Source organism: Capra hircus, chromosome 2 (genome assembly GCF_001704415.2).
Source record: "Capra hircus breed San Clemente chromosome 2, ASM170441v1, whole genome shotgun sequence".
Lineage (NCBI taxonomy): Eukaryota > Metazoa > Chordata > Mammalia > Artiodactyla > Bovidae > Capra > Capra hircus.
Window position 1 is genome coordinate 11,487,475 of NC_030809.1, and position 24,062 is coordinate 11,511,536.

A 24,062-nucleotide genomic window follows, 5' to 3' on the forward strand; every position below is an offset into this window, starting at 1 on the left:
TGAGAGTCGGACCATAAAGAAAGCTGAGCACCAAAGAACTGATGCTTTTGAACTGTGATGTTGGAGAAGACTCTTGAGAGTCCCTTGGACTGCAAGGAGATCCAACCAGTCAATCCTAAAGGAAATCAATCCTGAATATTCATTGAAAGCACTGAAGCTCCAATACTTTGGCCACCTGTATGCGAAGAACTGACTCACTGGAAAAGACGCTGATGCTGAGAAAGATTGAAGGTGGGAGGAGAAGGGGAGGACAGAGGATGAAATGGTTGGATGGCATCACCAACTCAATAGACATTAGTTTGAGCAAGCTCCAGAAGTTGGTGATGGACAGGGAAGCCTGGCATGCTGCGGTCCATGGGGTTGCAGAGTCAGACACGACTGAGCAGCTGAGCTGAACTTCCCATAGAGTTAATATCTTCCGTATTTTGCAAATGATGCAACTTTCTGCCTCTGTTTCTAACTGCCAGTTACCACACTTATACCTACTTTTCCACTTACAGCACAGATTGCCAGGGCTAGGAATACTGAAAACTTAGATCATTTGGCTCTGCAATATTAGTGTTGGATTGAAACCAAATGCAAGTGGCAAAATAACACATGGTGAAAGAATGGGCTATGCTTCTCTGATGCCAGACAGAGTCGAATTAATTCTTTGAGAGGAGGTGTGAATACACATGTATAATGATACTTTAACACAACTGTGAGCAAAATATTTTGTCACATTCCCCTGTGTTGTTAGATTTGGTCTGCCATCTGCCATTCTTGCATTGATGGGCTCAGAGCACCCATGAGGAGCAGGGACTTGCAAGAGGCTACAGAGTTTCTACTGAAAGATAAATTAGATCCTTGGGTTTCTGTTTTTTTTTTTTCCTGTGTATCCCCTGAAGAGTGATTTCTTTCTCTAGAGCTCATTACAGTACATCAAGCATTTCTTTTTTGGTGTTGTGTATATGACATACTTGTGAATTTCAGTTTTTTAATCTGTTCTGATTCATGGAATTCCTTTTATTTTACCTAATTTTTATTGCTTATGAGTCTAGATTTATTAGGCAAAGTTAAATTCGGTATATTCAATTTAAGAATGCTGGAAAGTATGTAATAAAAATTATACAGATTTCCATGTAATTTAATTAAGATTTTAAGCCTCAGCACATGACGGTTAATGATCAGAACTATGAAATCATATGGAAACACACTGCATTTCTAAACATTGCCAGTGAGCTCTTACTACAAAGTGTGTGTATGTCCTCTTTTAGTTCCTAAAAGAATGAAGATAAAAATCATAAAAGAGTATGAGTGATTGTTTTTAAGTGAGTGATGTGAAACTTAGATGCCCAGTAATCCAAACCAAAACAGCTCTTAACTCTGTGAGAAGATCAAGCTTTTGTCATAAGCATATATTGTATATTCCCTGTAAAGCAATCTATATATAGTCCTTGCCCTAAATTAGGGTTAATTAACCTAGCGATCAATGCAAAGAAATAGAGGAAAACAATAGGAAAGCCTAGAGCTCTCTTCAAGAAAGTTAGAGATACCAAGGGAACATTTCATGCAAAGATGGGCTCAATAAAGGACAGAAATGGCATGGACCTAACAGAAGCAGAAGATATTAAGAAGAAGTGGCGAGAATACACAGAAAAACTGTGCAAAAGAGATCTTCACAACCCAGATAATCACAACGGTGTGATCATCCACCTAGAGCCAGACATCCTAGAATGTGAAGTCAAGTGGGCCTTAGGAAGCATCACTATGAACAAAGCTAATGGAGGTGATGGAATTCCAGTTGAGATATTTCAAATCCTAAAAGATGATGCTGTGAAAGTGCTGCAGTCAATATGCCAGCAAATTTGGAAAACTCAGCAGTGGCCACAGGACTGGAAAAGGTCCGTTTTCATTCCAATCCCGAAGAAAGGCAATGCCATAGAATGCTCAAACTACCACACAATTGTACTCATCTCACACACTGGTAAAGTAATGCTCAAAATTCTCCAAGCCAGGCTTCAGCAATACATGAACCGTGAACTTCCAGATGTTCAAGCTGGTTTTAGAAAAGGCAGAGGAGCCAGAGATCAAATTGCCAATGTCCGCTGGACCATCAAAAAAGCAAGAGAGTTCCAGAAAAACATCTATTTCTGCTTTATTGACTATGCCAAAGCCTTTGACTGTGTGGATCACAATCAACTGTGGAAAATTCTGAAAGAGATGGGAATACTAGACCACCTGACCTGCCTCTTGAGAAGCTTGTATGCAGGTAAGGAAGCAACAGTTAGAACTGGACATGGAACAACAGACTGGTTCCAAATAGGAAAAGGAGTATGTCAAGGCTGTATATTGTCACCCTGCTTATTTAACTTATATGCAGAGGACATCATGAGAAATGCTGGTCTGGATGAAGCACAAGCTGGAATCAAGACTGGTGGCAGAAATATCAATAACCTCAGATATGCAGATGACACCACCCTTATGGCAGAAAGCGAAGAAGAACTAAAGAGCCTCTTGATGAAAGTAAAAAAGGAGAGTGAAAAAGTTGGCTTAAAGCTCAACATTCAGAAAACGAAGATCATGGCATCCGGTCCCATCACTTCATGGGAAATAGATGGGGAAACTGTGGAACCAATGGCTGACTTTATTTTTCTGGGCTCCAAAAGCACTGCAGTTGGTGATTGCAGCCATGAAATTAAAAGACGCTTACTCCTTGGAAGGAAAGTTATGACCAATAACACAGCGTATTAAAAAGCAGAGACATTACTTTGTCAACAAAGGTCCGTCTAGTCAGGGCTATGGTTTTTCCAGTGGTCATGTATGGATGTTAGAGTTGGACTATAAAGAAAGCTGAGCACAGAAGAATTGATGCTTTTGAACTGTGGTGTTGGAGAAGACTCTTGAGAGTCCCTTTTTCTGCAAGGAGATCCAACCAGTCCTTCCTAAGGGAAATCAGTCCTGAGTGTTTTTTGGAAGACTGATATTGAAGCTGAAGTCCCAATACTTTGGCCACCTGATGTGAAGAGCTGACTCATTGGAAAAGACCCTGATGTTGGGAAAGATTGAAGGCAGGAGGAGAAGGGGACAACAGAGGATGAGATAGTTGGATGGCATCACCAACACAATGCACATGGGTTTGGGTGGACTCCGGGAGTTGGGAGGCCTGGTGTGCTGCGGTTCATGGGGTCACAAAGAGTCGGACACGACTAAGTGACTGAACTGAACTGAACTGAACCAGCAAGCTTATTCTGTACACACTAGAGCCAGTACCCCTTCCTACTTCTCTCCTCAGTTCTGACAACCAAAAATGTCTCCAGATATTGCCAAATGTTCATGGACTGGGGGGCAAAATCACCCCTGATTGAGAACTGCTGCTCTAAATATATGAGAATGGGAGTGATGATGCAGGTTGATAAGACTGTGGAAGAGAGTAGGGTAGAACTCAAAGTGTTGTTTTGATTAGTTTAAGGACTAAAGACCAAAGGTTTTGAATTTTTTATTTTTTAAATTAACTTTTATTGGAGTGTAGTTGATTTACAACGTGGTAGTTTCTGCTGTACAGCACAGTGAATCAAGTGTATATATACACCTGATATATATATATATATAATACATACATATATAATATATATCTATCTCCATTCTTTCTAGATTGCTTTCCCAATAGGTCACTACAGCATATTGAGTAGAATTCCCTGTGCTATACAGCAGGTTCTTATTAGTTATCTATTTTATATGTAGTAGTATGTATATGTCAGTCCAATTTCCCAATTTATTCCTCTCCACCCCTTTCCCCTTTGGTAGCCGTAAGTTTGTTTTCTACATCTGTCAGTCTGTTTTTGTTTTGTAAATAAGCTCATTTGTGTTGGGTTGGCCAAAAAACATCTTTTCATGTGTTGAGGAAAAACCTCAACAAACTTTTTAGCCAACACAATAACACTGTTTTTCTTAATATTCCACATATGAGTGGTAACACATGATATTTGTCTTTTCTGTCTGACTTAATTCACACAGTATGACAATCTCTAGGTCCATCTGTGTCCTTGCAAGTGGCATTATCTTGTTCTTTTCTATGGATGAGTAATATTCCATTGTATATACATACCACATCTTCTTCATTCATTCATTCATCCACTGATGGACATTAAGGTTGCCTCCATGCCCTGGCTGTTGTAAATGATGCTGCAATGAATATTAGGGTGCATGTAACTTTTTGAGTTATGATTTTCTCCAGATATATGCCCAGGGTTGGAATGGCTGGATCATACGGTAGCTCCGTTTTTAATGTTTTAAGGGACATGCATACTGTTCTCCATAGTGGCTGTACCAATTTACATTCCCACCAGCAGTGTAGAAGGGCTCCCTTTCTCCACACTCTCTGTAGCATTTATTGTTTGTAGACTTTTTTGATGATGGCTCTTCTGACTGATGTGATACCTCATTGTAGTTTTGAATTGCATTTCTCTAATAATTAGTGATGTTGAACATTTTTTCATGTGCCTCTTGGTCATCTGCATATCTTCTTTGGAGAAATGCCTATTTAGATCTTCCACCCGTTTTTTTGATTGGGTTGTTTGTTTTTTTGATATCGAGCTGCATAAGCTGTTTGTGTATTTTGGAAATTAATCCCTCGTTGGTCACTTTGTTTGCAAATATTCTCTCCCATTCTGTGGATCGTCTTTTTGTTTTGTTTATAGTTTTCTTTGCTGCGCAAAAGCTTTAAGTTTAATTAGGTTCTGTTGGTTTATTTTTGTTTTTATTTTCATTATTCTTGGAAGTGGATCAAAAAATATCTTGCTGCAATTTATGTCAGAGAGTATTCCACAAATGGATTAAATACCACAGCCAGAAGACATAAACTAGCTGAATGGATTGAATTTTACTTTTTAATGAAAAAGTTAAAAAGGAAAGTGTCTGGTTCAAAGATTTGCTCTTAAATAACCATCAAAAACTGTACATGTCTTATAAGAAGATTCCTTTATCCCAAGTTATTTTGTAATCATTCCAAGTTATTTTGTAATCATTCCAAGGAGGCTTAACAGAAACATCAGACTTAATCCTCTTTTCTAGAATATATTTTTAGGTTGCTGAAATCACCTATAAATAAATGCATCTTTATTTCAAAAAGTCTTCCTGAAAGAAATCAGACTTAATTAACCCTTTTTCTCCTTCATAGACTACCTTGCACGTTCTTGAAGCTAATAGATTACAAGGTTAAATAATCTTGCCAACTTTTTAGTAAAATGAGCTTTTCTTTTTTTTTTTTTCGTATTTTGCTTTCCACATTCACCCCCTGTCCTGCCTCCGATCCCACCCTTTATAGAACATGATCATCATCAGGAGTTTTTACCTTTTCTGTCAGGGTTCTTCTAACTTTTGTGTCCATTAAAGCCGTTGGTCTCCTGCCGGAACGCTAATAATTCATTTTTTTTACCTTCTGTATGTTAGCCACTGGACACTGTAACCCTCATATGTGTCCTGAAGCCACAGTTCTTTCGCCCGGTGGCTGTGAAGGTGGTACAGTGACTCTCGCCTTCACTTCCCTTCCACTTTCTTTCATGCAGCAGCGGCCGTTGAGTCAGCAGACCGAAGTCCTCGGCCCACCTCTGCCCCCGCCATTGCTCCGAGTCAAGCCGCGGAAGGCGGTGCCCCAGGTGCGCCTGTCAAGAAAGCGCAGACGGAAGCAGTGCAGCTGGAAGTGAAGCCGGAAGAGGCGCCGCCGGAGGAAGCAGAGCCAGAGCCCACAGAAGCGTGGAAGGTATGTCGTAAGCCCAGAGGTCCAGCTTGCTCACGTTTTGGTTCAGAGGTGTTGACTCCTTGACCAGGAGGGTTCTCAAAGCACTGGTTTTTGTTGAATCCTAACGAAGTTATTTCTTCCTCACTCTTTCTGAAACAAGGTAACTCCCTGTAGACCTGTAAAATATTTTCAAAGAATTATGTCATGAAGACTGTAAGCTCTCCCAGATGTTTTCAGGTGACACACAGCTTTACCCAACTTAAATTTTAAAAACTGAGTCTGTAAAACTCACCAGCACTGTGATCATCTGCTTTTAAAAATAATTTTTACTCATCCAGAAGGAATCTCCACATTCCTTTCTCAGAGTAAGCTCAGCTAGTATGATTAAAATATAATTTGATTTCCTAAAATGGATATATGTGTAACGTGCCCAAAGAATATCCAGATACTGTATGAATCACATATATGTGGTTGTTCAAATCTTAAGTAACTTTATAAAAAGAAGATCCATTCCGTAAGGAAAGTTATGCTACTGAATTGTTTATAGTTCTGAGTTGATTGTACCACAGTCACTGAACTTTGTTGAAAAATCACAAGTTTCATTAGTTGATTTCCCAGGAGTAACTGTACCTGAACTAGTCTTTTATATGTTGCTGAGCTTTAAAAAATACATTTAAAGCAGCGATGGAGTTGAGGTGTCAGCTCAGATTTATTAAAGTAAATACAAGTCTCACTGTTGACAACAGAAATTAATAGAAACACTCTTTATAAGAAAAGCTACATTTTTATATGTCTGTTAAGAAATGTAAAACTGGGTAAGACCTTAGTAAGTGCTCTCACCTTGGCAGATAGATTGATTATTTCTGTTCTTTTGGAGCCAGTTCAATTTCTAGTTTATCTATAAAGCGTGGCCAGTCTGGCTCGGCTTTGATTGTATTAAAAAAGTATTCAGTGTGACATAGTTCTCACTGTCGTTTGAGACCAACTTGAGTCCAGAGGTAGGGGACACTGAATGAATGGTGAGTGTGTGCAGTTTTGTATCTAGCCAAATGTGCTTGACATTGGCCACGAGGTTCACTAGCAACAGTGCCTTTTTGATGCTAGACTACTTCAGTTTTTAATGTTAGGGTAGCTCACCTGGCACTTTGACTGTCTTTCCATTTATATTGCTAACTGAAAATGTTGAATCAGTGGAAGTGGCAAGGGAGTCTTTCTGGTGGCCGAGATTCCTTTGGCTTTGTGCTAACTTCCTTGTTCTTAAACCTATCTAGCAGATAAAAGTATCTTCATGAATAGGTTCCCTTTGCTCTTGGGGCCTCAGCAGAGTGGAGAGATCACTTCCTGTTATATGCTCACCACTTAGGTGCCAGGAGGGGGCCTTCTTGCTGGTTAATTCTATATAAATACATTTTCAGATACTTGTATTGAGATCAGACTGAAAGCCATTTCTGATCACCTTCTATTACTGTGCTAATAGTGACACAGCTAACAAAGACTTGAGTTAATTTTATGTGTAGCAGTTAGAAACTAATTATGGCATTTGCCTGAAGCTGTATTTACTATATAAAGCAGCAGTAGTAATAAAGTAGCCCTGTAATTGTGGAAATCTTATTACCTAACACTAATTTGGTGCCAGATAGAGCTTTTTGGCATCTTGAGTCATTTGACAAGACCTATTTTGCAGGTGTGGAGACAGTACCTTTCCTCATGTGCAGATTTATCTCAGTTAATATTCTCTATAGGAGCATACGCCGAACTACTTGGTCTCCATTCTTAAACTGAAATAGAGACTCTCAACTTCTTGCTGTTGGATTGCTAAGGACCCAAGCAAGAAGTCATTATTCATTTAAACAAGTAATTTAAGCTTTACCAAATAATTCAAAACTTACATTTGCTAAGCACTTACAACTCTATGAAGATATTGTCTCCATTCTATCAATAAAAACCTTGAAACTCAGAGAGGTGAAATAACTTGTGAACAGCCACACAGCAAGTCTACCGGGATTCAGAGCAGAAGTAACCCAAATTGTTACTTACCCCAGCAGTTAAAAGGGCTGTAGCCAGATGTGCTTATGATTTGACAGTGTCACAAAGTTTGCTGTCCTCTTATGTTCCTTATATTCAGTCCCAGAGGAAACAGCACAATGACATTATATTCTGAGGTAAGGCTGCCAAATGTGATCAAGAAGAAGATGTCAAGGAAATTCCCTGACAGTCCAGCGGTTAAGACTGCGCTTTCACTGCTGAGGGCCCAGGTTTCCACCCCTGCTTGGGGAACTAGGATCCAGCAAGCCACTTGGAAGCCAAAAACAAAGAATATGTCAAAATCACAAATTAATGAAGTGCTGTGAAGAATGTAAAGATACAAAGTGATTGATTTGACCCTTAATAAAAATATTTTTCTCATTTTGATATATCCAGTGCTTTAGGCATTGCTTACTATTATGCTTTCTCTTAACAGTCTTGTTTTTTAAATTTATGCTTACTCCACTTGGGGCATATACAATGACTGCTACTAAAGGTATTTCAAAGCTAAGCAGGAGGCCTTAGTTACTATCTTCCTACTACTAAGGATGAATCTTTCATATCCACCGAACACATGGGCTCCCACTCCCTGGAGAGGGGAGTACAGTGTGTTGAATGTTGCAGCTGAGCCCTGTGTGTGCTTATTTATAAATCAGCCTTGAAAGTAACTGCATGCATCAGTAACATTTGCATTGAGTTTATTTTGATGTGTTGCTGTCTAATAAACTCAAGGGTTAAACTGCTTCCTTAAGTAGATTGATCAACTAACAGAATTTTTTTATATTTGCCTGTTTGGTGTCATATGTGGTTTATTTTATGTGTGCTTTAAGTGTAAAGATTTTCTTTTTGTTTCTGTCACGTATGTCACACATGGATATCTTTGTAAATTTCTTTTTAACCGTCATTGAAAATACTTCTACATCATTTTTTAAAAAGGAAAACATGACTTTTTAAAGCCTAAATTATTATTTTTAGTAAATACTTTTTACGAAACAAGTAGAAACATGTTTTCTTCATTAATAGAATAATTACCTTAATTTTTTTTTTTTGATCCTTTGGCTGTCCATATTACCTTTTCAGCCTTGAGAATGTGTTGGTGAACTGACAGATTGCGATTGAGAACAGCGTCCTTCCCTGTAACACCCCCTGTATGATTGCATCATATCAGTTTATTTCACAACCACATAAGGATGTGGCTGTTTTGGAAATATTGCCATTCATAGAAACCTACTAACCTGAAATGTTTTTACCACTTTATTTCTTAAATGTAGGTGGAAAAAACCCACATCGAGGTCACAGTACCCACCCCAAACGGTGACCAAACGCAGGTTTGTGCCAGCGGGCCACTTGTTCCTTTTTCCCTCCCTCCCCAATTTTTTCTTCTCCCGTCTTCCCTGCTCCTTAAAAAAAAAAAAAATTATATATATATAATGAAAGTTCAAACAAACTTCAATGAGCCAATATTTTATCATTTTTCTTTCTTTTTTTTTAAATAATGGCAAAACAGAAGCTTGCAGAAAAACCTGAAGATCTGATAAGAATGAGGAAGGTTAGCTATTTTTCACTTTCACAAAATCATATTACCATCATCCCTGCTGACTTTCATATTGCATTAAAAAGACAGTGATCCATTCTTTTCATTGATTTCTCTTAAGCTGGGAATACTTTCAAGTAGCAGATGTATACACACACACACACACACACACACATATACACACACAAATGTATATATATGCATATATATATATACACACATATGTATACTAAAGAAATTATAATCCTGTACTGTATATTGAAAAATGTCATTAAAATAAACTTTTTCAGTGTGAAAACACCTTCTTAAATACAATGAAATAAGTGAAGGCCAAATCTGTCCTTTAAACTATATAAGAAATATTTCACAGTGGCACCATATGCTTGGAATCAACAATATGCATCCAGTATTTATGCTCAATGGACTTGAGTTTGAGTAAACTCTGGGGGTCCTTGAATGACGGGGAAGCCTGGCGTGCTTCTGTCTATGGGATCATAAAGAGTCAGACACGACTTAGCAACTAAACAACAGCATCATGGAAACCGTCATAGCAGCAGCTCCCAGCATTGCTAATAGTTATGGGTTTGGCTGTTCTGTGTCTCACTCTTCTTAGCCAGGGAGTGGGGTGAATGTTTTTACTGAATAGAATATTGACTGACTCTGTGTAAAATGTCCTTAGATCTTTCTTATGGAAGGTATTAGAGATGTATGTACTGTGGTATTACTAAATATGAAACAATGTCAAAAAGCTAAATAATGTTTTAAAGCATTTCCCTACTCCATGAACACAGAGATTCAAGACTTCTTAAAGTCATGTGTTTTAAGATAACCCTCAAACAGCTTAGCTTCAAAAAGGAACATAAAACAGCTTGTTATGTAAGAAGCCAATGAAGCCAGGAGCACTGTCTGTTTAAATAACATCATCGCATTCTCGCATCATTCATGAACAAGGCCATCCATTCTCTGCTGGTAACCATGTTCTCTGTGTGTCCTTGTGGTTCTGTGACCATTTCATGTTGGCATATGCTTCGCTGTCGACATTTAATTTTGAATATTTTTTTGGTTTGCCAATTTGCAGTTTTTTCCCGCAAGAACAACATTTTAATTTTTTATGCTTTTCTGTTTTTCCCTCTTTCATTTTCACAGAAAAAGAGAGAGAGACTAGATGGTGAAAACATTTATATCAGACATAGCAATTTAATGTTGGAGGTTTGTATGAACTTGAAGCTTATTTCAGTTGGTTGCCTGTAAACCTGCATTCTTCGCTGATCCTCTTTCTTCTTTCTGTGCTGCGTTTGGTTTTGCATGCCATTGCATGAGAGAACTTTAGGTTTAAGATGCTTTTGCATGTTGGTAAACATGAAGATATGCAACCATCTCTACTTGTGAATCTTTAGTTTCCATTTCTCATACTTATCCAAAAATATATGATTGGGACTACCTCTCTGCATCCCATGGTTCCATTGTGTTACCCACTTTTAGAAAGAACTGTATCACTGTTTAAAAGTTTATTGAATTGTCCAAGAGTATAAATTCCTATATGTCTCAAGCATCAAATTTGTATGGTTCTTTAATCTTCTGAACCTAGAGAGTGTGGAAAAGTATGATCACAATTCAAAATGGGCTTGTGAAAATGACGAAAGAGTAGTTGGGGAAAAAAGTAAAATGCAGGAAGGAAGGAAGGGAGGCTGGCATTTAATGAGTAGTTCATATAATATATATAAGATAGTTTAATTATAAAACAAGTCTGAATGTGAAAGTCGCTCAGTCGTGTTCAACTCTTTGCGACCCTATGGACTGTATAGTCCATGGAATTCTCTAGGCCAGAATATTAGAGTGGATAGCCTTTCCCTTCTCCAGGGCATCTTCCCAACCCAGGGACTGAACCCAGGTCTCCTGCATTGTAGGCGGATTCTTTACCAGTTGAGCCACAAGGGAAGCCCAAAACAAGTCTATGGGTATGGAATTTTTATTTTAAAGAGAAAAATTGAGGTTTAGAGAAATTAAGTAATTTCTTTGCGGTTATAGACTAGTAAATCGGTAAAGCTTGGATTTGTGTTAGGATCCGTATAATTATTAAACTACACTTTTCTCCTATTCAGAAATAGCAACATAACTATCTGCTATAGGAATTGTAAGGTCATTATATTCAATATTGATCAGATTTTCACCAAACTTATGTTAGTATACTTTATCTGGTTTCAGACTCCACACTGGATAAGGAAACGTAAAACTAACTAGAAGATTAGGGGAACTCTATGAGGAAACATGAAGGAAATTGGAGTTATTCTGTGAAAAAACAGATCATGTTTACACATCAGAAACTCTTCTCTGATGACCTAATTATGACTCCACTCAAGACAGAACCACAAATATAAATAAAAATTTATAATTATGTTTATATAAATATAAACAAATATAAATTCTGACATCATGGATTTAACTCAAGTGCAAAGGAAATGTAACTGTGTAGGACGATGATAAGTGGTCCTTGCCTTCAGGAAGCATATAGTGTAGGGACAAGTGGAAGAGAGAAACAGTGAACCAGTAAACTGATAAAATGATTATAAGTTATTATAAAAGCTATGAAGGAGATAGTATGGTGTGCTAATAAAAAGGATCTGCTCCAAATAAGGTGGACAGGGAAGTTGTCTCTGATGAGGTAACACTTCGCTGAGACCTGAAAGGTGAACATATGTACCAGTAAGTATTATTAAAGTGGAAGTTTGAAGAAATTTTTTTAGATGGAACTTATCCTCCAGGAATTAGTTAACCTCATCTTATTCTTCATCAGTACATATATTTTGAGTGCCTGCTAGGTATAGTACACTTCGATAAAAATAAACTGTGGCCAGTTTTCATTAACCATGTCCTGCGCAGTGGGCACAGTACCAAGTGCTTTATATATATTTACCTCATGTAACATGGAGTTTTCTTAGGCTGGATCCTAGGGCATTTTAAACTTGGTAACTAGATCTCTCTGCTTTAGCACGTAACTGAAACTAGACCTGAATGGTTCCACTCCTGAGATTAGGAAGAATAACAGATGTCAGCTGATCTCCTTATTCTCAAGCAGTGTAACGTCTCCCAGTTCCAAACGTGCCTGTTTCCTGGCTTGCCCGCCGTTGATTCCTCCTCTTAACTGGAACCTGCAGTGCCAATCATATATTTGTCCTTTGTTCCACGAGGTGTGTTATGGCTTCTGAGACTCACAGAGTCCCTGTGTGTGGTGTGTTTTTCCCAGCATTTCATTGACAGCCATGAGAGGGGATTTCTAAACAAGTGTGTGTTTGAAAATTAAAGCTACTAACCACCTTTCCAGAATATTTTCTGTTTAATGACGTGTTTGGTTTGATTGCTGCTAAACTTGTAGGATGATAGGTGTCTCACCTGAAAACAGCCGAAATGGTTTGGCTCACCATCATTCTCTATATTGTAAAAGTTCCCCTGCACACCCCCAGCCCCACTTAAGGAAGTTCTCTCAAGTTGTCTGTCATACTAGCAGGTTTTTTTAAGTATTCTTTCCTCCCCCTACTCCTACCCCACCCCCACTAATGCTTTGTTCTGGCACAAATAAGGTCGAGTTCATTTTTAGATCTGCCGCCGCCTCCTCCATCTCCCAAAGAGAACCTGTAGCAAGTGTCTATGGCAATTTCTATTTGGAACAGGTCCCTTTGAAATCTGAATTTTCCTCTGTGCCCCCACAGGTTTCCAACAGAGCCAGCTAAAAAGGTTGGAGGAAGCTCCCTCAGAAGCTACTGATTTTATTGCAACATTTATTTTCTCAGATTCCAAGCCAAACAAAAGCTAAGCAGGCTAAGTAACAAATCACCAGTTTCTCATAAGTAAGAGGCTAATAACCGAGAGAGTTATGGTTTTATCATAGCATCTCTTGATCATTTTTGTTTTGCTCCATTCTCACCTTTAACCCTCCCAAATCTGTTTAGTTGTTCTTGGCCCGAGCAGATTTTATTTTTGTCAGCAGCTAGGTCAAGAGCCATACATGTCTGGTGGGTCTCGGTTGTTCAGCCAACTACGGAGTCGTTGACAGAGCTTGTTCCTGCTTTTCTTTAGCTAGTAAACGTGGTTTTCTTGCTTTCAGCTGGAACAAAAGTGCAAACTGTGGTTTCCCCATGGTGACGCCCATTTTCATGAGCTATACTCACATGTCACCCCAGCAGGCAATGGGGGAGCTACAGGATTGCCCTTTTGGGGTTAGTTTTCTCTTTGATCTCAGATCACGTAAACCTCTTTCAGTCTTGCAAAAATAAAAGGAATAGGCTACTAAATGAATTTTCTGAATGAATATCTCCTGAATCAAAATTGTGTCATATGCTTCACTGATTCTTTTTCTTATACTTTATTCTCTTTGACATTGCTTTTGAAGAAAATTTACTTAATTGAAGCCTCTGTTGCCCCAGGAGGAACTTTTTAAGCAAATTTTTGTTTAAACAAGTTCCTTCTCCCCTCCCCCTCCCCACCCCCCACCCCCAAATGAGGCTGTTTCCCATGGAGCCAAGGGAAAAAAAAAAGACTAATCCCCAAAAGTCACAGAGCATATTAAGAGATATATTTAGTATTGTGCTTTTCTTGGATACAGAACTGCCTTGATATATAATAAACACAGAATTTTTAGCAGTCATCAAGTGACAGGCTCCCACATGTTTTGATTTCAAGCACAGATCTTTTGACTTTTTTTGAAGAAATATGTTGGACAAAGAACATTTGAGTTTTTGTCTTCACATTGTATTTCCCAGATTATTTCTGGCCTAGTCTCTCTTTTGAAAGTTGGTTTCTGCCTCCTGTTACATAAACTTGAATGTTATTTATTATATCATTTCTAGCTTTATTTGTCCAGTTTTGATCATTTCTCCTTGGAATATCCCCCATGAGAGTTTTTCCCTAGTTGTCCAGTAGTCACATCTGCTCCAATAGTTATTTTAAGTTGTCAGTGAGACATAATAAGGTATTTGACAAGTTCTTATTAAATTGCTCCCCATCCATTGACAGTAACTAGAAGACAGTTCCTATTTTGAATGGTACTAAGGGATGAAGTAAAGCTGTCAGAAGGTAGAAAACATAAGGCTTTTAGTGGGTGTGGATAGTACTGACAAAAAATTCCATTATACTGTATATCCCTGAGTAATTACTCAGAGATAGTAACAATCTGCTCTGGAGGCTTGAGCCAGGAATTTCAATAATACATTTTTGTATCAAGAAGGGGTTATTCCTATTTACCGAAACCCAACAACAGCCACCAGGTAATAAGAAAGCAAAATTCTCTCCGGGTAGAGATGGAGGGATACTGTGCAGTTAGTTGCAGTTCATTAAGGCAAGGCAGCCAGTGGTGGGGGTCAAATCTTTCACCATGTCCTTCGTTTAACAGTTTCTCCTTATCTATCGCTATCTCCATCCTGCCTGAGCTGAGCCTTAATCAGTTCCTATCAAGCTGAGGCTGATTGGGCTGTAGGATTACCTGCTTGGGATGAGGAGTTGGAGATCCAGTGCTGTGACATGATGGGAAGAAGAGTTGTGACATGAAGGAGTGAGCTTTTTATGGGTTCTATAACTGCTAAGAGCTATAGGGTGATGATGCTTTACTGCTTCCAAGAAAAGCACCACGTTAAAAAAAAATAAAAGACAAGAAAATATACCATATTGTATATTTACAATTTGAATGCAATTTATGGATTAATAACATCTATCCTGGATGTGGAGTTATTTTCTACCCGTGCCCATAGTATTCTGTGGGCTTCCATTGATGTGGGCTTTTCCCTGAGTATTCATTGTTTTGCATCTTTGTCCTTTCAACTATAGGATTTAGACAAAAGTCAAGAAGAGATCAAAAAACATCATGCCAGCATCAGTGAGCTGAAAAAGAACTTCATGGAATCCGTACCAGAACCACGGCCTAGTGAATGGGATAAACGCTTATCCACTCACTCTCCCTTTCGAACACTTAACATCAATGGGCAGATCCCTACAGGAGAAGGAGTAAGTACTTTGTCTGTGTGATGAATTGTGAGAATGAGTGAAGTAAATGCTTTTGTATATTGATAATCTGTATCTGAAAGTTCAGAGCTGAAATCTAGCTTTGGTGTCTCATCAGTTCATTCCTGCTTTAAAGCATTCGTGATCAGACACTTAACTTTTTAAGTCACGTGAACCACCCAGTCCAGTCATGGGAGCCATTTAGAGCGACTGGTTGATGATTAGGCGCTGAGCTCTGTCTCTGCAGCTGCATGCTTCTGCCCAGTGTATGTTTACAAATTGACCATAAGCCAGTAGAACTTTATGTCCCAACTGTGCCTTCAAGGGCCAGAGAGTTTACTAAATTTAGTAAGATCAAAATTGGAAAGGGATAAGCATTTTTTAAAAACTTTGTTTGAACACTTGCACAACTTAGAAATGTCTGGAATGGTTGACCACAATTATATAATAAACTGAGGCGGCCTCTAAGCCAGAAAATGGGGAATACCAAGTCTTAATGATTGTATTTAAGTTTTAGAAGAACTATTGATGATTTACTTTATGAGTAACATCAAATTTAATATACTGCTTTTTTTTAAGATAGTCACAGTTAGAAGTGGTGATACCTTTTAGAGGCTGTCCTTTTTCTATTATTGTTGTCATTCCCTATTTTAGAAATCCGACACCTGAATAAATGAATCTGTGTAATGAGAACATATTGAAAGTTACTTTGAGCACATATTCAAAAATCCTTTACTTAATCTTACCCTGTACAGGTTAAGTATGTATGTTTGTGTATGTATATATATAGTCATAGTCACAGTGTAATGATTTTAAAATTATGTGCTGATTTTCCCTGAAAACAATAGCAGTTCTATTTAAGAAAGGTAGAGTGATATCTTAATAATTTTTCAAAATTTAGTTTTTATATTCAGAGTTCATGGTAAACTATTCCAACTTACTGTTTAGTTTCTGGAACTGGAGAAGATAGTAAGTTTGTTCACAAAGGATACATTTTATATTTTTCAAACTGTGATTAAAATTGGCTAATAGCTCTCCAAATAGAGTTGAACCCACTTCACCAAGAGGCTGGAGAATTCCTGAATGATGGGCAGTGAAAAAGTTACCAGGGATGATAGGATGCAATTTTTCCTATTCTCTGTCCTCTCAGCCTCCACTCCCTGGTCCTTAGTTCCGTATCCCAAATCTGCACGTGCCCTGGGGCATGAGACAGTGACTACCTTCTATAAGCCCATGACCTCATGAGAAAGCACCTGTTGCTACCTCACCTGGCTAACCCTGCAACCCATAACTGCATATTTTCTAAATATGTTTTCTTTTTGACTCATTGCAGGTAATAAAAGATGCTCAAATACTTTGAAAAAGTAACTTAGTACCCTCTTGGATGAGGTTTGGTAAATTCAAACCAGTCTCCATTTCCAGAAAATAATCTTGTGTCTTAATAGAAACCCTTCAGAAACCATCTCAGGGCTGATTTAGGGAATATCTGTTTCATTCTGTGGATTTTGAAGAAATGACTTTTACAAATTAAATTAGATCAATATGGAGTGCTTTAGCTCTAGGGTTATGGTATTACCCCTCTAAATGAATAATGTAATAAATAAGAACTATACTGTGATAACCTTTTATGTAGGTTAATTCTACTTTCTGGCATATCTTACTTTTTCTTTGATAATTAGGGCAGTATTTCTGTTCTCTGGGGATACCTCTTCCACCTTTGACAGCATTGTTGTTGCATTGCAAGGCAACTGAATTTTATATAATTTGTGTGTGACCAGGTGAAGAAAACCTCTGTCCTTCCCTCGGAAAGAAAGGTTGGTGGGCCAGAGGTAAAGCTGCTGTTATGACTTGTGCTTCTCAATCAGAATTTGCTCTTGTTATGGCACTAAGCAGATAGTCCCCCCAAAACTGAACAGCAGCTGCTCAGTGATTTTTTTTTCTTTTGGCTATACTAGTAAATTCATATCCACCGCCTTTGGACCTAACACATATAACATTTTCACTGCTGCATTTTGCAGCTTTCAATTTGCTTATTTCCGCGCATGGCTGGTTGAAAAGCTGCATGAAGATGTAAATATGTATTCAGAGAGAAAAACGAATTTAATTGTACCCTATTCTTTTTATGTTGTCTTTCTTCTCCCTCTTATGTTCTTTTAAAAATCATTTTAATTTTGCATCCTTTATTTTCCTTTTTTTCCTTTTTTTGCTGACCAGTCCCCCAGCTACTTTCTCCCTGATACATATCACTTAGGGGTGTGCAAAGAACCAGTGTCGAACTTCCGAACAGATCAGAGAAGGCTGGCTCAACTGAGAGAACTTAGAGCCAAGTTTTTCCTTTCATAGAAAACATATGTCTTGACTGGATGGCAGAGTACAGGAATTGCTGGGGGAGAAAAATTTCTCAATTGGGAAAAAATAATTTTCCTTAAAAGTATCAAAAACGTTTGCTTAATGTGATGTATAAACCTTTGTGATGGTCCTGATTATTATTTAAAATCATGATTCTGAGTGGGTGGGGAGGGAGTTTGTAACTATTGAGATTTGTGAGGGTTTGGGTTAGGGTTTATTTTTTTCTGGTAGATCTTGGAGGCTCATATAAACTTTTATACTTCTGTGGTTTTTTTGCAATCTTTGAAATGTATAGGATTAAGATTTTTATTCCCTTGAGCAAAAGCTAATTGCCATACTGAATGAACTATTGCAGTTTTTTTAGGCCTATATGAAGAGATACGAGGATAACATTTTATATTCTGCCATTCTATTTGTAATAAAAGTAACTTTTCTGATGGCAAGAAGAATGTTTCATTATTGGCTTTGCCCAATTAATCTAAGAAAAATTGGCAGCACCAAAGCAATGAAAAATGACTGAAAATTGGTGTGAATATCCTTAAAAGAGGAATAAATACTGTAACTAATGAAGTCCAGTGATTCCTTGAACTTTGAGGATTTCTGATCTTCATTCATTCACTCAAAAAATGACCTATTGAGTACCCTACTGTGTTATAGAAACTTTGCTAGGATAATTACCAAAGCAAAGTAAAATACAGTGTCCAAAAGATCTTCCCAAATCCTTTGCACATCCCCAAGTATCATTTTTGAGCATTTTCCATCTGTCATTTTGTTCATCTTTCTCTGTCTTTCTTGATCTCCTACCGTGAAAGCAGACACAGGAACGTGCTCTGTTAGTGCAGGACGAAGAGAAAATTAAAAGGCAAGAGAGATCTGCTGAAAGAGCCTTGCCCCAGCAAGAAAATGAAGAAACTCTTCCCAAGGTTTCTATTCCAATCCCTGAGGATCACAAGTTTCTCAAAAAGTGCCACCTCTACTCTAGTACTTTTTCATCTCCTCGTGTTCCTTTCGTGATGTCTTTTCTCGTGATTCTTGCACTGGCTGTCTGGTGGTTGGTCTTTCTGTGATCGGAAAATAGGGGGCTCGTCTAAAATGTCAAGACTAAAACCATTGAACTTTGTCGCTCGCTTCTACTGTGTTACCTCCTGTGTGTTACCCTCTGACCTTGATAGTTCCTGTCCCAGGGGAGCGCTTGTGATCATGTTCTGTCAATACAATGTTACTCTTTGTAGACGATATATCGTGGGGTACAAAGGAGTAGCCATGGATTGCCAAAGCCAGTTTTCCTCACCGAAGTTTAACAAGTTTAGGCAAATTGGATTTAAGCATGCAGCAGGTTGGTACTTTCCCCAGAAGCTTTAATTCTTTTATTCTGCATGTTCTTATTGTATACTGTTGCTCAGTACTCCTCTCCAGTGCTTCTCACAAAGCAGGGTATCCTGTAGACACATTTGATGATAGTTACTTGTGTGGCATGGGCTTTGTAGTTAAAAAAAAAATTCAACTTGCTAACCTTTCCAAAGCCTTAAAATGGTACATTTTAATCTATGAATCCATAACCACTCCTTTTCTTGAGATATCAAGCCAGTGCATACAAAACCCTTTTTCTGAAAGGGGCTTTTGACTTCCGTGGCCTTCTTATGTATGTTTCTGAGGTGTACAGGGACAAACAACTTTTATCCTGCCCAATGTACAGAAGAGGTCTGCAAAAGTTAAATGCGCTTTCCACAAATGTAATGTTGATGGTGTAAGGAAAATGGTGCTGGTGCCCTTTAACCTCCAGCCAGGGCTGAATTTTCCAGACTACTCTGCCCATCTGCAAAAGTCCTGGAATAACAAATTTCTTGAAGATCTGGACATACGCATACCCTTCTCTGAATCAGAATACTGTGTTACTTCTTTATTGAATTAAGCAATTATATTGCTAAAAGCAATATTTAGCCATTATGATAAGGTTAAAGTATATATTGATATATTTTGTTTTTCTGATAAATTTCAGACCTGTTTATTCTTACATGTGCATTGAAATTAATTGTCTTTAATCCATGGTCTTGTGAGCTAAGGCTCTGTTGTGACAAGTACGTGTCTTCCGTTTGCATGCTGATTTTAAGGCTTCCCTGTGGTAAATATGCGTGTGCTCTCTCTTCACAACCCAACTCGGATGCCTAACCTGTTTTTCTCCCCTCAGTATTAATGAAATCTTGCATGTAGCCTGCTTTTTATGGCACTTGAATGTACCAATGTGGATGATTTGGTTAATGTTGTCTCAAATATTTGTTTTGAAATCTGAGTTCATAGAGTTGTCAAACTGAGATTATTGCACTTTACTTCTCAACACTTTCCAGCTGATGAAACTTCTAAACAAGACTTTTTAAGGTGGTAGCTTCTTAGAGTTTAAAAAAAGAGACAGAGAACAGTAGAGCCAAGACTCTTTTGTCCTTCAATACCCACCACTGTTATTCTTTCTGGAGACATGTAGAAATAATACTATGGCATTTCCTGAAAACTGTGACTAGGTTATTAGAGGCTCTCCAAAAAGATGGGAAAGAAGTGAAAAGCAAGTTAAAATTTAAAGTCTGGTATAAGTGTATATCTTTCATGTCGCAGGCTATGTCTGTTTATAAGAAATATTTTGTAATTAAGCATTATTTGTTTATACTCATAACAAGGAAAGAGAAACCTCAAATCAATCTGATACTGCAGAGCTGTTCTGTAAGACAGAAAGTGAGCATCATAATATTCCCCTTTATCTGAAATAGACATATGGGAGCTTTCCTTATGAAGTAACAAAGCTATAGTTATCAGTTAGATTCTTTTAAATTTTTTTCGAGAAACAAGGAAATAATCTTAGGATTTTATTGATACTTTTTTAACTGTTTCAGATTATATTTCCAGTTTGCATCCTTGTACATAGCTTTTTACTCGTTATTATTGTTAAAGCATCACCTTGAGTTGTGTTTCCCTTTGTACTGGAGTTGATTTCAAGTCTATTAAAATTCTAGTGTAAGCCAGCAATCCTTTTTGGTTTTCTGAAGAGCAGGAGGAGTTCTCAGATGGTCAAAGGAGAGGCCTTTTCTTCTGTTAATAGAATAAGAATGGTTGAGAAGAGAAGGGCCAGTCCGGTTATCTTAGGGAAAATATTTTACACTGCTGTCCATAGGTGTAACATAGAGCTGTAAATAGTCTTGGTTTACCTCTCACATCTCATTTCATTCTTGATACCAGAGACAGATCCAAATAGCTGTGTGTTGGTTTTAGCTTGATTCAATCTCCTTTTTTTTTTTTTTTTCTTCAACCTTCTTAACAGCAGGTTGATGAATAAAAAGCAACTGGGGCTAAGTAAAAAGTCTTGGGTTTTTGCCTTGGTTTTGCTACTGGTTTATTCCTAGGGTGACTCTGAGAAGCTGACTTAACTCCTTGGTGCCCAGAGTTCCACCTAATAATATAGAGACAAACCTACCTCTTGAGAATGTTCCAGGAACCAGAAGCTCTGGTGGGCATGGAATGCTTGGTCTTTTGGGGACTAGAAATTTTAAAAAAAAAAAAATAGCAAAGACACATTTGCTTCCTGGATATTTTTTAAATAAAAGTAAGCAATTAAATAGCTGTATTTATTTCCATCTACTCCTTATAGATATTTGAGCAAACACTTAACTAAAGTTAGAAATTCTTACTCTTAAGCAATTCATCTTACCTCTGTGGTATACTTAGAGTGGACCATTCTTGAAAATAAATCCAGCATCTGTATTTTGGACCTGTCTTTTAGCCATCTTCTTATGCTAGACATATGGATTATTAGACATGTGGATTATGAAGGAGCTTCAGTTTTCATGGGTCAGTTCTATTACTTCTTTGTATCTTTAGCAAACGTTTTGAAGGGAGAAGATACTGACCCTGTTGACTAACATGAGACTAGGGATTATCTGTGGACTAGATTTTGTTGTCATCTCAGATCCTAGTACATTTCTTCCTATTAAATATTACTGTACTTCCTATTAAACGTTACTTAAATTCCTGTGGATGTAAGACAATTCACCTTTTCCTACATTCCTAAGTCACTATTGTAATATTTCCTACAGAAAAGAATACAAGACATCTTTGCATCAGAGGTTTGGTTATTTTTTGAAGGCGTAACCAATCAAAATTTATATGTAGACTTTACCAGTGACCACGTAATTACGAAAGGAAGACAGAAAATTCAAAAATAGTATGAAACACTAGGAAGTTGCTTTTTTTCTTGCCTGGAGTATTGAGCAGAGTAAAGCTATATAGAATTTTTCTACCAAGTTTTCTTCACTTTTGTTCTTCATAGAAATTGTAAGATCCCAAAGTTCTTTGCAGCATTCTCTGTCACACTGAGAGAGATTATTGTTATGTTGATTCTATTATATATGGAAATTCTGCTTTTTTACACTGCACTCAAATGAGCCCTGTTGTTGGTAGTTTTGGTAGTAGAAGCAGAGACAACTCTTCATCTGTGGGATGACTCCATCTGCCTCCTCTACACCGTAGGGAAGAATATCCATAAGTCTGGTTCATTTCTGCTGCTTTTACCCCTCATACCTTGGGATCTTCTTTTTACTGCGTCAGAACGTGATGCAAAAAGAAACAAGTTGATGTGGACCTTAGGAATGGATGCTTGAAATGGTTAAGAAGTTGTTGTTAAAGTGAGGAAGTCAGGTTGGAAGAGGAAGAAGGGTAGCTATGATCAGCAATTAAAAACTCATGAAGTATTTCATTTTGTAAATGGAATTCCTGCCATACTAGAACTTGAAAGATAAAAAGAAGAGAAAATAGAGTGGTTTTTTACTCCCACAGATCAGAAATAAAGGTTGAAAGCTAAATAACTTTAATAATAGTCTAACCAAACATACAGATGACAAATTGCCAAGGAAACATCTGCATTGAGAATGCTTTTCTAATCTTTTGTGATTGATATCCTAGAAGGGGGCTCTCCGGTTTTTGATAGTCAAAATCCCATTTGGGGTAAATAACAGGATTAAATCTACTCTTAAAGATTAAAGGAGGTGGAGAGGCATAGAGTCCCAACTCTCTTTTCAGGGACCCCAAATCAATAACGGATGCAGTTAAATCCCTCATTTTCACCTCTACTGTCTCTTTAAAGAAGAGTTTCCATATATACAGAATCCTGTCTCAATGCAGCACAGGGGATTAGAATTAAAGGCAAAGCACTGTTTACTGATATCCATTCTTCAATCACTGCCCTCTAGGCAGTGTATTGCAGGGATGGGAAGCAAAGAGGCAGCATTATCAGAATTTTAGGATGGGATAGGTCCCCAGTCCAACTCCTCTCCCTTCCAGTGCTCAATTCTTCTGTGCTGTATCATTTAGAGATTCAGAGACCAAGTGGTCTCCCAGCCTGTGATTAATTATCTCCCAGGATATAACACCTTATGTCTTTGGACATCCCAGATCTTTGGGTATTAATCACTGATGTATTCAGTCAAAGTCTGTTTCCCTGTAGCTTTCAAAAGTCTGGGTCCTAAATGGAGGCATTCTGAAGAATCTTCCATCTCCCACATTATCAGCTCTTCACAGAGTTAAAAGTAAGTCGTCCTGGAATGAGTCACAGTTCTTGCCCTCAGATAACTTACCATCTGATATCCAGGTCTGTCCCAGTTTTCCCCCTAGCAGGTTATCCTTCTCCTTTCTTCCTCTAGCTTTTCTTGTTTAATCAGCTCTTTTTCTTTCTGGCTCCATTGTCCTTTGGTTAATTCCCAGTGGTTTATTCAGTTTTATGTCCCTAGCCATTGACTCTCCCTCTCTAAAAGAACATTGTGAAGTTCCTGGAGATCTCAACTTCACCATAGATCACAAGGCACAAGGGGGTGTTTGTTTGTTTGTTAGATGAAGGAGTTGGGGCTGGGGTGGGATTGTTTTTGTGGCTTTGGAAGCTTTTTGTAGCCCAGAACCTGTTGACAAGATTATATTGATGTTATTAGTGTACCCTCATGAAGCATATCCCCAGAGTGTGCATTCTAAGTTTGCTTGCCTTCTCTGATTTGCATCCTGCAATACCCCCACGTGCTTTGATTTATTCCACTTTGATATGATATAGTTACAGAAACTTACTTTTTGTGTAACATTCTGATGATGATGTAGAGCCCCACCAGAGAAAGTGATACTAAAATTTTGAAATGTTAATCTCTCTCTTTTAGTTTTACCTGTCTCCTCAAAGCCATGAGGTTCTCAGAGGTGTGAAACCTTGTTTTATCTCTTTGCCAAAGATACTTCTGTATCTCAGATATATAACAAATAATTAATATTTGAATTAAATAGTTCTACAATAATGGATAAAGTCTAACTTTTCACTTAGAATCTCTTGTACTGGGGCACAAATTTGTACCAAGTGATCCCCGCAGGCCCACGCAGGTAGCCCAAACAATCCCTGTTCAGCCCAGACGCCTCTCTCCCTCCTGTTAA

General features: G+C 38.0%; 1 protein-coding gene across 14 annotated transcripts in view; it reads left to right on the forward strand.

Annotated features, from left to right (window-relative positions):
• Positions 1-24,062, forward strand: part of EPB41 (erythrocyte membrane protein band 4.1) — a 192,139-nt gene that overhangs the window by 138,283 nt on the left and 29,794 nt on the right. For 5 of the 14 annotated variants that reach the window (XM_018057127.1, XM_018057136.1, XM_018057087.1 and 2 more), the window contains exons 12-17: positions 5,547-5,740; positions 9,016-9,072; positions 9,252-9,293; positions 10,425-10,487; positions 15,096-15,272; positions 17,048-17,083. In XM_018057127.1, the coding sequence (XP_017912616.1) occupies positions 5,547-5,740; positions 9,016-9,072; positions 9,252-9,293; positions 10,425-10,487; positions 15,096-15,272; positions 17,048-17,083 (569 nt within the window). Of the gene's footprint in view, positions 1-5,546; positions 5,741-9,015; positions 9,073-9,251; positions 9,294-10,424; positions 10,488-15,095; positions 15,273-17,047; positions 17,099-18,433; positions 18,542-24,062 lie in introns of all 14 variants that reach the window. The other 9 variants (XM_018057091.1, XM_018057131.1, XM_018057110.1 and 6 more) reach the window with 8 other exon arrangements.